This window comes from Vitis riparia, chromosome 1 (assembly GCF_004353265.1).
Source record: "Vitis riparia cultivar Riparia Gloire de Montpellier isolate 1030 chromosome 1, EGFV_Vit.rip_1.0, whole genome shotgun sequence".
Classification (NCBI taxonomy): Eukaryota; Viridiplantae; Streptophyta; class Magnoliopsida; order Vitales; family Vitaceae; genus Vitis; species Vitis riparia.
In genome coordinates, this window is record NC_048431.1 from 22,261,348 (window position 1) to 22,276,072 (window position 14,725).

Here is a 14,725-nt window from a genome sequence, read left to right on the forward strand (position 1 = left end):
TAGGAAGTATTTTTGGAATTTATAAGTGAAGAGAGGAGAAGTGGTATTGGGTTTGGACACGTAGATGCGTGTGAAATTGGGGGATTTTTCTTGGAGTGTAGTGAGGATGTTTTTGGTGGGTGTTGTTGCTTCTCTTCCTCCTTCCACTCTTTGTTTGGTTGTAATTCGGGTCTTGTGTGTATATGCTCGTACTGGTTCTTTGGTTTCATTGATCCCAACCCACGGTGGCGATTGCTTGGATTTGATCGCGTTACGCTTGATGCAATCGGAAGACTTATATTATTATTATTATTATTTTTTAAAGATTTTTTAAGATGTTTTATTAAAAATTTGACAAAACTAGGTTGTGAATCTGTGATAGGGTATTAAGTACTAATTTTCTTAACAGGTTTTGAGCAGGAACACGGTTTAAAGTGATATAGCATAGAAAAATTAAAGAAATTTTAATTTTTCTTTTCAAAGAAATAAGTTTATAGCTTTAAGTCTTTTGATCATTTTTTTTTCTTGTTGTTTTTTTTATCTAATTTTAAATAGAATTCAATACTAAATAGTATCTAATAATATTAAGTATTAGATTATTTTTATTTAATATTTGGTTTTTATTGAGTATTAATTAGTAAAAAAATATATATATACTTATTTTATTCTCTCTTACAACCAAAGATGAAAATATCGGTAATCATGGATATATTGATACTTCGATTTTACGGATATATCAAATATTTTGAAAAAAAAAATATCGATAAGCTTAAAATTGTTAAAAACTCATGAAAATATAAGAAAAACTTCATAATAATATAATTAGAAGTATAATAGACATTTTAAAGTTATTTTATTGAAAATTTTGATATATGTATAACATGATTTATCATATTTGATAATAATATCGTATGCATTAATAAAAATATGAATTTTATAAGTATACATTTATTATTAAATTACATATTATGTTATTTGATTATAATATGTCTAATTTTAAAATATATATTAATATTAAAATATGATCTATTTAATTCAATTGTATTAAACAATATAAAATAAATTATGATATATATATAATTTTTTAATAATTAATTAATTAATATTAATATTAAAAACATTATGAAGAAAATTATATAATTTTTATATTTTTGGTAATTAATTAAAAGAAAATTTTGCATTTAATTATAAAATAATTATAATTCATTTGCTCTTTAAAATATTCTTTTAATATTTTCTTTATATAATGAGTTTAAGTATATATATGTTTGGTGCATTTCATATTATAAGGGCAAGTTAGCCCTGATGGCAAGTGGAGTGAACCCCAAACCAATTTCAAGCAAAAGGGGAGGCGCACTGTAGCGGGCTGTGGCACATTTGACTTCACTGTAGCGCGTTTGATTCCGTTGACCTGCGTTGACCATGCGATATTTCGTGGAAAATCACCGATTTATCGAGATTTATCCTGAAATATCGTCGACCCTAACATGGGGCTTCGCTTGAACCCATGACACTTGATTCATGGGTACTAATTTGTAGATCAAATTTTGACAATCTTATTTGAAACCTATTGATATTCATTGATGATAAGTCAAACTTCTTATGATATTTAACTCACATCCCGTGAATTTATTAAAAGAATCATTGTTTGGGTGACCCATTTCGGGTTTAAGAGCGATATGATTACACTTAAACAACTTCTACCACATCTTCAGAATAATCCTAAAATAAAGATAAAACTATAATATCGGAAGCTTTTAAATATTTCCTTAAATTGTAATTAATTTTTTATATAAGTTAAAACAAAAGGGCTTCCACAATAAATGATTATATGGCACTTTTTGGACCTTTATTCTACAAAATCTACTTCATAAAAGTTGTATGGGATATTCTTGAATTAAGTTTTAAGCAAAGTATGTTGTATTAATTTAATATTGCATTGGATTGTTAGTGTAAGATGGTGTTTGTTTTTTACTTAATTTTAAATAGAACTTTAATGTTTAATAGTGTTAAGTATTAAATTTATTTTTGTAATATTTTATTTTTATTAAGTATTAACAAATAAAGAAAAACCTTATTTTTTCTATTTAAAAAAGTCAAATATTTTAAATTTTTTTATTCAACAAAGAATTTATAATAAGTCATTAAAAAGTAGAAAACAAACAACCTAAGTTCTGAAAACAAATTACATTTAGCAAAAAACCAAAACAACAAACACCCTTTAAATCATTCTAAGTTTATTAAAAATTTATAGCATTGAATGGGACCAGACGAGGATATAGAACAATGAGACCTTTCTTTTCTAATTTAACCAAGATTGTATATTTATTTGACTTCAACTTTGACTTTAGTATGAAAATCATTTTTTTTTTCATAAAAATATTTTACATTTAATAGAAATTTCAAAATTTAAATAATAATAACACTAAAAAAGAAATTTAAATTGAAAATTTTGATATGTTATTAAGTAGTAATTGTATATAAATTTAAATTATAACTATTTTTCTTTCCTGTCTTTAATAATAAATCAAATATAAAATTTATTTTACCATTAAAAAAATTAATTTAGCCTAAGTCACTCTTTCCATTTCTTGTTTTTAAAATATAAATTTCTATATAAAATATTAAAATTATGGATTTAATTTTTATTTTTAAAAGGTAGTAAAATTTTATACATTAATTCTTCTAAATAATTTTTATAATCATTATTTTTTTTGGACATAATTCTCTAAATATTCATATATCTTATAAAATTTTTTTTATTATTAATATTATTAAAAAAATTGAGGAATGACAATAAAAGGGAAGCAAAGTTTGAAATTTTATTAAGCTATTTCGAAAAATTTGGAGGAAAATACGAGAAAAATAAAATAGAAAAAAAATAAAAAATGAAGAAGAATAAAAAATAAATTTAAATTTTGATAAATTATTTTTACATATTACTTATTTTTCTTTATTATATGAATATTAAACAATTTAAATATATATAAAATTTTAATAATTTTTAATTATATTTTATTTTATTTTATATTTTTCATGATAAAACTAAATATAAGAAAATTATTGTTTTTTAATATATATATATTATTTTGAATAAGAAGAAAAATGAATTTTAAAAAAAATATTTAAAATTTCATATAATATTTAATCAAAGAACGTGAATAAAATTTAAACGATAGTGAAAGCAGCGCGTATTGCGCAAAACGTGAACGGCTTGTATGAGTTGTGGGGTAACGGCTAGCGGCGCCGACATGAGGGGGTTGGCGTGGAAAGAACGGTGGAGGCTGTGGACGGTCAACAGCGCCGACAACACCTCTCAATGTTTGGAGGTTTGGAACAGTCAGAACACACTTTCTTTATTATTCTTCAATCTCTTGACTTGTTTTCTATGACCACGTTTCCATTACACCGGTACTATTTGCTCGTTTGACTCTTTTGTTGGACGAAGTCCTCAAACATGTTGTAGCATTTTTATTAACTTTAACATGTTCTGATTTTAAATTTATGATTATAAAAGAATGTTGTCAAAATTTAAAAGCTTACCTAATCCCATCGTGTGATTATGATTTTACAAAGTGTTTTTAAATTTTTTAATATTTAAAATTTTTTATTATTATCTAAATATTAAAAACTTTATAAATATTTTTTAAAATCACCTCCAAATACAATCTAAATTACTTAAATATTTTAAAAATATGTTTGACAATGATTCTGGATAGTGTTTTTAGAGAATGTTTCTAACTTTTATAATATTTAAAAATTCGTTTAATAGTGTGTGGACCCCGCATTTCGGCTCAATGCGTTTTCCACTCGGTGGCGAGCTCGATTTTCATTTAATTTGAAAAAATGATTTTTATTTGTTAAGAAAATGACTTGGAGTCGCCACTTATTTTTGTTTTATTTTTAAAGGGTAAACAAAATAAGAAAGAAAAACCCTAAATGTGACTCCTTACTTTGGAAAAGACGGTCTGTGAAAAAACCAGATCGGGTTCGGGGGTCATGTCACTTATCAGGAAGGTACGGTAAAGACCGTAACACCCCTCTAAGCCCCTAAAATGAGTCTCTACTAATAAAATGAAGTTGACGTGGCAATTAATAGGAAACCGATGAATACCCGGAACTATCATACACATATGAGAATATAAACATGCATACAGAAAATGACCCAAGCGGATATGGATGCGTACCTGGGCGGTGATCCATAAAGCGCTATCAAGAAGTGAGGTTAGTGCACAATTAAGGAATAATTACGAGCATGTCATAGAGCAGAATAAAATCAATCATGCATGACAATTAAATCAGACAAACAATCAATTAGTCATGAATTCACATATGTGGGGCCCCCACCAAAGCCCGTTTTATCTTGCCTGAATCAATTCCAATAACTCCATTGTTCGGAATTACGGAAATTGATTCCTTGCCTACTTCAAAACATTTTAAAAATAGAGGAAGTATGAAAATTGCTTGCCAGAAATAAAAGTGGCAGCAAGACCCTATTGAAAATGTGATTTTGGAACCTACAGAAACTCTAAGGATGTAGTATGAGACAATCGGGGCCATTTGAATACCAGGATTTAAAAGGAGTTGCAAGATGGGATTCCGGGTGCGAGGTATCCGGGGAAGATGGAACGTCGGCGGAGGATTCCGGGTGCGACATGTCTGGGTATAATGTTGGCGGAGGAGAATTTCCGGGTACAGGGACGTCCGAGTATAATGTTGGCGGAGGAAGAATTCCGGGTAAGACATGTCCGGATGGAATGGCGGCGGGGCTTCCGGACGCGATATGTCCGGGTGGAATGGCGACGGAGGAATTCCGGGTGAGATTCGTCCGGATGGAAAAATGGCGGCGGAGGAAATCCGGACGCGATGGGCGTCCGGGGGAAAATGACGGTGGGGAGTATGAGACACACGGGGATTTATGCATGATGAAGATGAACGAGAATACGAGTGGAATGATGGATGGGGATATAGACACGTTGGATGAAACGATGAATAATAAGCGGAAATGGGTATGCGGATGCTGATGAGGTGAGCTTTGCCGCCATGGCAACTACTCCAGATTTTCTAGGATTTCTTTTGAGCAGGGACGGAAAAATGGACGCGCGCCTCGGAAGGATATCGAGAAACGGGGGAAGTAGAGAAACAGAGCGTAAAAGAAAATGAGCGAACGAAGGAAAATATCAGAAAATCCATTTCATGAATTATCCATGAATCTTTTGAGCAGGTGGGCAAACCATATCAGAGGCAACCATTCCTCATGGTTCTCAAGCATTTCACAACCACAACAGGAGCATGTCAAATTAAAAGATGGACAAATCTACACAAATGCATGCATACATATCAACAAACAGATCGGTGGCCTTCAACATCCACCCAAAACAGCATCATGTTATGGAAAAACAATGAATAGTGAGAGACGAGGAGAAAACTGTGTACATACCTGGTTCCTCAAGCAAAGAGAAATCAAACCTCAGCTCTCTCAATGAGTTTCTCTCTCGGCTATCGTAGACCTCCTCAGAGAAAATCCCCTCTCCCCCCTAGCCACCTTCTTCCTTTTTTTCTTTTCTTGTATATCTTCTCTTCCTCTTTGGTTTCTTGGTATCTTCTTTTTGCCAGCCACTCTGCTGCCCTACGATGTTGTCACCTCCAACCATCTCTGCAGTAGCCACCTTTCTGTCCTCTCATCCGCGCCTCCTGATGGCCTGCGGGACCCCCTTCCAGAGAGCTCCTCCACGTGTCAAAGTCCTACTGCAGCTTCAAAAAGCGAGGCTAATTCTTTATGGTCACTAAGGATGTGACACGTGGCCCACTAGGATGGTGACACCTGGCAAAATTGAGGCTAATTCTACATAGTGATTTTAGAAAGTATTTTTAGACTAAAAAATGTTTTTTTTTTTTAAATTAAGTATTTGATAAAATTCAATAACGCTTGGTGATTTATGAAAACACTTTTAGATAAAATGTTTTTATTAAAAATATTTCGAATAGAACTATTATTAAACACATTTTTAAATATTAGAAAAATTAGAAACATTTCATAGAATCATTGTCAAATTCACTTTAAGACTACATTTGATACTAATTCTTGAAAATATTTTTAGTCTTTTTAACACTTAAATGAAAAAAAATTTCAAGTGTAACAATGATAAAAAAGTTTCCTAAAATCATTATCGAGTTCTAAATCGAAAATTTTTGTTTTAATTTATACACTAATCTTATATTACCTATTTACTTGAGTTTTAACGAATATGATTTCAAGCTACTCATGTGTTTGGACAATTAAGATAGAACAGTAATAATTTAAAAGTAAGAAGAATTTAAAAAAAATAAAGAGGAAAAATGAGGAAAAGCTTCAAAATTGAAAAAAAGTAATTAATCTCCTCCCAAGAGATCAAGCATTTAAATATTCATGTGATGTTAAAATGTTCCATGGTGTTTGAGTTCAGAAGAAGACACAATTTGACTACAAAGTGGTTGAAATTGAGTTTTTAAAATTTAGATATTACCTTGTTAATGAAAGATTCTTTCCAATTATGTTTAATTTTTTTAAAAATACTGAGAAAAAGAAAAAGAAAAAAAAAAGGTTTCCATTTTACCATAGAAAATTAAATGTAATTAAGATTAGTTATAAATTTATATATTTTAAAATCATTTAATCTCTCTCTCTCTCTCTCTCTATATATATATATATATATAAAATTGATAAGTGAAATTGTGAAACCAAAGTTTGGTTGATTTTGATTTTGATGATAACAAAACAAAGTTTAGAACTAATGATTATAATTCAAGTGTGATTAGGCAAGACGATTTCTAAAGTGGCAATCACAAAAACAAATCAAGTAAAGGAAAAATCATGAAGAAGAAGACCACCTCAAAGAGAAGTGTTTTTCAAGATCCAAACTTCATAAGATCTCTTTGTAAGGTTGTTGGTACACTAGAATTTTCATGCATTACATTATTTATTTATGCACCAAAATCATCCAATAGTTATTTTGTTTTAAATATTTTAAGAATTGTATGATTTCATATTTTCAACTAAAACCTTGTGTTAAATGTCTTTCAAACTTGCTTTAAAAGGTTTTAAATTGAAAAAGTTGGTTGTTGAGCCAAAAAACGGCTCAACTGGTTGAATCGGGTGAGGAACCGATCGACTGTAAGCTCAACCGGTCGAGGCCCGAGTAGACCCCCAGCTCAAACGGTCGAGGGTGCAAAAAACTTTCTCTTTCTTCTAGAATGGTTGTTCAACCGGTCAAGGTTGAACCTCAACCGGTTGAGGTCCGGTCGAGGTCCAATGGTCACCCGCCAAACATTAAATGCTAACGGCTAGTCAACCGGTCGACGGCTAGTTTGACTTTTCTCTTCTATAAAAAGGCTCAAATCTTCATTATTTAACAAGTTTAACCTTCCCAAACCTTTGTTGATTATATTTGAGTCTTGGAAAAGTGTTTTTGAGTGCACAATTGTTCTAAAACTTGCATATCCTTAGTGCACCTTTCAATCCTAGTTTTCTTGTATCATTTGAGCTTAAAATTCTTGTGCTAGGATTTTTGTGAGATCATTTATTTGTAAACCTTTGAGAAAAAGTCTCTCAAGAGTGTGGTATCTCTTGAGAAGTGTAAAGGGTGCTTGGGGCCAAAAGTTCAAGAGGTGAATTGAAACCATAATCCAATTGTATTGCTTGAAGGCTTGGTTTCGAAACCTTGAATTAGTGGAACCTCAAGCTTGGGATTAAAGATAGAGGAGAGTGGATGTAGGCCGGGTTGCGCCGAACCATTGTAAACTCTTGTGTTTGCATTCTCTCTTCCCTATTCTTTAATTTATATGCAATTGTCTTTATATTACTTATTATATACTTGCATATAATTGTCTCTTACATTCACATAGTTTGAATTTGAAAAAGAGACTATCACCCTATTCACCCCCCCTCTAGGGTGATTACCATAGGTTGAATTAACCTATTTTTTTTTAACAAAAATAAATTTGAAAAAAAATATAAAAATAATTTATTAGTTTTTGAATTTATTTTATTTTTTCCTTTATCTTTTCCTCTTTATTTTCTTTCTCTCACATCTTCCGAAAACCCAACATAACCGTCCAATTTTACTTCAATTAAGTTTCGCAGGTTTTTTCTACTAATACCTGGATCTAAACTTTAGAATTAAGGACATATGAATCAATTCTCTAAGTTTTTTTGTTCCTAAATATTTGGAGAATTTTGGGATTTATTTTCAGCATGAGATCCACGACTTTCAACTTATATGTAATGAATTTTCAATGCTCCATAAAACTGTACCATAATTTTATTATTCTTTATTTTAATTTTATATTTATATTTATTTCTTATTGGTCTAAGAATTGCACTATCTTTATATATATATTTTTAATAAAATAATGTTTTTAATAGCTTGTTTTGAAAATATGGTGTTGTTTGAACATATTTTAATTTTTTTAAGTTGTTTTAAAAAATAATCAAATTTTAAAAAATATTTGAAACATATAAAATAAATTGAAGATTTAATTGTAGGAGAAAACATTATAAATTGTTTTGTACGGATCAAATTTCCTGTGAAGTGGAGATGGCCGAGTTGGTCTAAGGCGCCAGATTAAGGTTCTGGTCCGAAAGGGCGTGGGTTCAAATCCCACTCTCCACACCAAATTACATTTCTACTCTTTTGGAACATGACCCATTTATTTATCAAAAATACATTTTTTATAGGGTTAAAAATAAGCACTCAATTGCATCTTGAGAACACCATGCCCAAATCCTGATTCAGCTTCAACTATACTCAATTTAGGAAAAATTTTAACAGCTTGCATTGAGGCAATTTAAACCTCAACATGCTTCAAACAATCAAACAATTAAACCCCAATTTAGATGCCAAATAGGTTAGAATGGTTGGGGCTCCCACCAGCAAGAGTCTTGTTGAAGAGTACATAAGAAGAGGAAGAGAAGGCTGAAGCCTTTGGGGATAAAAAAGGCAGCAACCTGTCTGATAAGATCGACTGAGCAACATCTGTCTAGCTCTGCCACCGCTGCATCTGACCATGATGTAGAGCTCTCAAAAAACAAACTCAATCAGCTTCCCTACAATCGTTACGACTTTGCGTCGGTTGGTGGTTTTTGAAAGGGAGTTCAAAAAAATTGTGGCAAGAGGACTACAGATGGACAGAAGCCAAGATAATGCACTACAAAGATGGTTACAGGTTGAAATGATGCTTATTTTTGTTCTTTGGGAATGTAGAATCAATTTCAAAATTTCAATGAGTAGACTACCAAAAATATGCTCAGAAAACTTGTCTGATGTTGATGTTGATTCTTGAACTTCTGATGTATTCTAAGAAACAAACGTCGTCTTCATGCGAGAACATCAGTTCAAGTGGGGCGATTTCAGCATTTTCTTGGTCTGTGAAGATCCGGGGCACGCCTGCAAAATAGATAAGCAAGAAGGCAGAGTAGAATGTAAAATAATACATTGCTGGAAGATAACAAGTAGATCAACCTGCTTTAACTGCATCTCAGAAACAGGAGACTTGAATTGCACAAATCATGGGGGAAAAATGGTATCAGAAAATCTAAATATGATGACGTTTAAATAGGTCTAATGAAGGCGATAACCATAATTGGCTGCTAAGTATTAAGGTAGCAAATATCTCCATCTGCTGCTGATTAGCTTGTCATGCAGTTTTTCCATTTCCTTGGTGAATGAACCAGGTTTGACCTTCAATAATTTTATTTCCAGATACAATTGGAACTTGAGACTTGACAGAAAAACCATAAAATTAACATTACATCGGAAAAACCTAAAAGATCACGATTTCACAAGAGACCATATGTATCATCTGCAATTGTTTAGTTAGTAAGCACGAAAGGCAGGACAGAAGGTGGGGGCAAGGATAGGATAAAAGGATATGGAAATTTTCTAAAGAGAATATGTTTTAATGGTATTCAGTAATCAAAAGCAAACACGGCCTAGTGGAAAAGGATGTAGAGAACTCCTAATGTCTTTGGAAAGCAATATTGAGGGTTTAACTCCTTTTCTCCCTCAGATGCGAATAGGAACCATGAAATCAATTGTTTGCCAGACTAGTATCAACCACACAAAAAAACAAAGGTTGGGTAATTGGATTTGTTGTCAGCTTTTGTTGAATATCATTCTTGGAACTTGCACTTCAATTGTGATCTCAACAAGAGGGCGGTATCAAAATCATCTTCTTAATTTTCCTGAAGAGGTTATTCTCTATCTCCTCCTTTACTGTATGAGCAAATTTGATCTCTTGATGAATACTATTTTTGTTTCTTCACTAAATGGGAAAACTTTGAAGTTTTTCTCCTGGCTAAAATGATTTCGATGACAGTTTCCTTCAAATGATAGGATATTGGCTTGGTTGGTATTAACACAATGCACTTCAAACTAGAAGATCTGGTGAGTGCTTTCTCAGGATATTACTCTTTAGGCAAGAGTAATGAAACTAATGACTGCCTTTCCTTACATTGATCATTCACCTTAGGGTTGTGGCATAAAGTTGTCACTACTACGAGTGTGAGTTCCTTCCCAAAAGTCCATTGGATGTTTATATTGGCTTGAGAGTTTTTGCTAGAGGAAAAAGTCAAATGGCCCTCTCTCCTCTTTTGGCATAAATGACAAAATAGTTTGAATCCTTTTGGTCTATTTTGAGAGATCACATGTGGTGCACTCCCTTGGGTGGGTGAATTTAATTTTGATGAATCTTCTTCAAGAAATCCGGCCAAATGAGAATTGGAGATATTTTTAAAGACAATTTCTTTGTTGTTGTTGTTGTTTTTTTTAGCTTTCTGGCTTTCTCTTGCCCTTCTTGTGGACCTTAGAGAAGTTCATACTATTGAGGGTGAGGAGCTTGCTTCAGGGATGAACAAGATGTTCCAAAGGATTCCAGTACTCAGAGGCTGACTTAATGACTGGGGAGCCCTTAAGTGGGATAGTGTGAACTCTTTAGGTAGGATTCTCTTTGTTGTTTTCTTCCAATAGTTGTTTTTTCTTCTTGGATGGATAAGATCCTTCATTGTAACTCTTATTCTCTTTGCTAGCAAATATTTTTTTCACGTGTCTATATTATGCACATGCATATGAATGAACATATGTGTGATCAATCTATGTATGTATGCACACATGCATGAAAACCAACCAAAGATTGAAATAGCTAAAAGTTCACACTTACCATGAAAGCATTCCCTTGCTTCTCCAGCCATAAGTACAACATCACCACTTCGAACGAACATTGCTAATGGTGGATCATCTCTAGATTTTCCTCCCAAAAGGAAAATAGCTTTGCAGCCCAAACTGAGGGAAAGATAAAAACATTCAGGCCCCAACATGATATTTAAATTTCTGCTCAGGAACATTAACAAAGAAAAGCATGATACCTCATGCTCACTATAGGTTTAGTCCAATCTGCTTCCATGTCATCTAGGTGGCCCCCAAGCATATCACCTGAAAAGAACAATGAAAGTGAAAACCAGTTGCTTAAATCCATAATTAATGATACCTCAAACCTCCATCCCACCAAAAGGTTACAAAGCTTATCAGTGCATAGATTCTTTCAGCTCAATTGAGTTTACAGTTTTAAACTTTCACATTTGTCCTAGGTAAATTCTACTTGTAAAATGCAAATGATCAAAATCAATGCTTTATAACCTTGTAGGAATTAATTAACTGCGGAATCAATCATACACCAAAATCAATTATGAAATTAAATGGATAAACAAAAAATCAACCACAGATAATAGTTTTTAGTTTGTACCTAATCCAAAGTAATTCACTATTGCAGCTTCTGGCTGGAATACTTTCCCCTTTGACATCGCAGGTGCTGCCATTTCTTTAGCCAGGTCACAAAGTGCATCAGGGATCTTGTTATGTGGTAAGGAGACATTGTAGTTCCGCTGCACCATGAACATACATCATTTTAGAGATCTGTCCATGCACATTATGCTAGTTATCCTTTAAAAGTATCTTCTCTCTCTCTCTCTCTCTCTCTCTCTCTCTCTCTCTCTCTCTCTCTTTCTATCCTTTCAAACTAATATAAGGTTCATGTGTACACGTGGACAAGGCACTCTGAGCCAAAATACCATGAAGCCTGTTGCAGTTACATGGACGTATAACTGCTTAAATCCTCTGAAAATGACTTTGAAAACTCCCAAAACATTTTTAGTAAAAGAGTCAAATTTCTTCTTTTGGTTAGGATACTTTTAGTTGAAGATGACATTCAAGCCAGATCTGGGGAAAAACGATGGACAGAGTTTACCAGCTGAGCTAGCAGGCATCTTATATTAAGAGGCAAACCCCAACATAAATTTGAAAAGCTACAGTCTGAAAGTAATGTGTATATCCTCCTACAGGCAATTTGAGATTTGAAACTAGAAATGACCTAGGACCAGTCAAATACGAAGCACCACTTTAATCTGCATGTGAATTATCTACCTACAGACAGATAGTTGGAAACTAAATGAGAAAAGAACAAGAAATGACCTTGGACCAGTCAAATTGCAGCCCAAGGGTACTCCACCTCAACTTCCGCAGCAGAACAGAGGCTGAAATTGATTTGCATGTGCTTCCTCTTGATGATACAGTATTTTCCTCATAAAATTTCCATCTCTCAGCATCCATGTTTGTGATAGAAGAATTAGACAGAGAATCCAAACCTCCACTTGAATCCTCTTCTTCAACCAAAATTTTTCTTTCTTTTGCTGCCATGAATAAGTCCCTTAGAGGCCCATAAATTGCATTGTGATTTGTTCTGTTATAAGGCTGTGGGAAACTTATTAGGCTCTCCCTTATCCATCGGCCTTGTTCCTCAACAGTCAATGCATCAGGAATGAAATAAAACCCTGCACTGGAAAAATACAACTAAGTTTCAAAAGAGAAAAAAATTCAGAAGGTAATTATACTAACAGATGAACACTTGCCCAAGAATGTAAGTTTATAAGGCGCCAAACTCAGCCTAAAAATAGTCTAAAAATCAATATTCAGTTGGATAATTAAAAGCTAGTTAATGGTCACACATCCTTTAGGTGGTATAGCCCAAAATGAAGATTGACTCAAAAAAGACTATAATATGGATTGCTGACCAGCAGAAACATTAAGGAGAGAACAACAGGCATTGTCCACAAATAGGCAACTGGTTTTATGAATGTGGATATATGCAATTGTTACAGGGCACTCCAACTTTATGTGCTAAATGGCTTGTCAATAGGATAAGCAAGCTGCAAGTTTCCAAAACAATAACCTCGAATAAAATGTATGTAGGACTCATTGTCACATCCTTTTGAATGTCTAAAAGCAATACCTGACCACAAAGTGATTTGAAGTGTATTTGATCACAGACTAAGGGCCCTCTTCACATTACTGCAGCTTCAATTAAATTTTCCTTAAAAAGATCTATAGCAAGTATCATTAAATCAGTACTACTAGAACCTTTTTTTTTTAGTTTAGTTCTGAAGCATCCCTCCTAGGAACTCTTCCACAAAAGCATCTCACCTCAGCTGGACTAAAAAGTGCTTGAAGCTCAAAATGTCTTCTTCTTTAAAGGAATTCAAACACATTCTATAACTAATGAACAGTAAGAAAGAGACATTACGTAATAAAAAAGGTGTGTCAAACAACACATAAAACATTTCAAAGAATTATAAATGGGAGTTAAAAGCTTACATGGAGATGCTTTCTTGAAGAGGTTTCTACGTTAAAAATTTTATTTTCAGTTTGTTTAGCAAAGTCTTCTTCTCAACAGCTCTTCTCAAATAAGCACTTCAATAGAACCCCAAGCTGTGTCAACGCTTAGTGTTATCAGTAGGGTAAGCACATGGTAAAAGCACTGAATCAATGATGCAGTAAGCAACCAAAGTTAGCATTGCAGGTGGAATTCAATTCTAACTCCGTATTTTTACTTAACTGGATTCAATTCAATTCAATCACCATGAGATCACCCTCTAAAATGCAGATCAATTCGCACAAAATTTTAAAAAATAATTAGAAAAACAAGAAACCATTGCCTCTGCTAATTCACATACCGGGCCGATTTTCGATACAGAAAACTGGACGATCAAAATCGCATTGAAGCGCAAAAGTTCCCGGAGGAACTTCACCGCTCTGATTGAATGACCGTAGAATGGCTTTGAAATCGACAACTTCTGATAAATCCACTTGTTTAAGCTGCTTTTTCCTGAAATTTTCGAGCACACTGTAACAAAAGAGAAACCAACAACAATCAAAGAGAAAAAGGAAGAGAACCGTGAGATACTTTTTGGAAGATTTGGAGTCATCGTAATAGACTTTGTACTTCTTCTCCGCTCTTCTGAACGCGGTTCGCTCTGCATCATCGGAAACTCCATTGGATCCGTACATATTCCCGGCTTCTCAGTTCACGCGCAATTGAGCTAGGGTTTTGGCTAGGGTTTCGTTGCAGTTCATTAAATGTCACCGCCTGTCACCGTAGCAATTATTTTTTTATTCTTCCCGGCCAAAAGGAAAAGGAAGGAAAAAAAAAAAGAAAAAAAAAAGGGGGGAAATTGAGAAGTTGTAAATTTGTAATCAGGTGGTTCGTGGAGCACCTTTAAACTCCTTAGTCGCCACCAGAGTCTCGATTTTCACCACGTGGCGTTATATCACTGGTTATTCTCCATTACCCCGGTGGTCCTACGAACACCAGAATTTCAAAACCTTGTGGTAAACGGAAAGAACACTGCATTTCGGATAGAACCACACGAAATATATGT

The 14,725-nt window shown here is 33.2% G+C and overlaps 1 protein-coding gene and 1 non-coding gene across 3 annotated transcripts; one reads left to right on the forward strand and one right to left on the reverse strand.

Moving 5' to 3' along the window:
- The first annotated feature begins 8,549 nt into the window (after positions 1-8,549).
- TRNAL-AAG lies at positions 8,550-8,630 on the forward strand. Its single transcript has one exon. It is a non-coding gene; the product is annotated as a tRNA-Leu (tRNA).
- Positions 8,631-8,740: 110 nt separating this feature from the next.
- On the reverse strand, positions 8,741-14,475 carry LOC117917951 (alpha-ketoglutarate-dependent dioxygenase alkB). Of its 2 annotated transcripts, XM_034834548.1 has the most exons (7): positions 14,251-14,473; positions 14,021-14,172; positions 12,483-12,841; positions 11,758-11,896; positions 11,381-11,447; positions 11,176-11,297; positions 8,741-9,404 (listed from the first exon to the last, which is right to left on the reverse strand). In XM_034834548.1, exons 1-7 carry the CDS (start codon positions 14,352-14,354, stop codon positions 9,265-9,267), a joined length of 1,083 nt encoding a protein of 360 aa, XP_034690439.1. In that variant the 5' UTR covers positions 14,355-14,473; the 3' UTR covers positions 8,741-9,264. The 2 variants fall into 2 exon arrangements, with proteins under 2 accessions (XP_034690439.1, XP_034690359.1); XM_034834468.1 differs by having other exon boundaries at positions 14,021-14,475.
- Between the last annotated feature and the right edge of the window lie 250 nt (positions 14,476-14,725).

What these genes read in the sequence shown, in the direction of transcription:
- LOC117917951 (XM_034834468.1), bottom strand. Translation starts at nt 14,354, where the DNA reads ATGTACGGATCCAATGGAGTTTCCGATGATGCAGAGCGAACCGCGTTC. An exon ending in CTGTATCGAAAATCGGCCCG is followed by an intron (nt 12,842 to 14,020) that starts GTATGTGAATTA and finishes TTTCCAGTGCAG; the next exon opens with GGTTTTATTTCATTCCTGAT. An exon ending in AGTGAATTACTTTGGATTAG is followed by an intron (nt 11,448 to 11,757) that starts GTACAAACTAAA and finishes TGTTCTTTTCAG; the next exon opens with GTGATATGCTTGGGGGCCAC.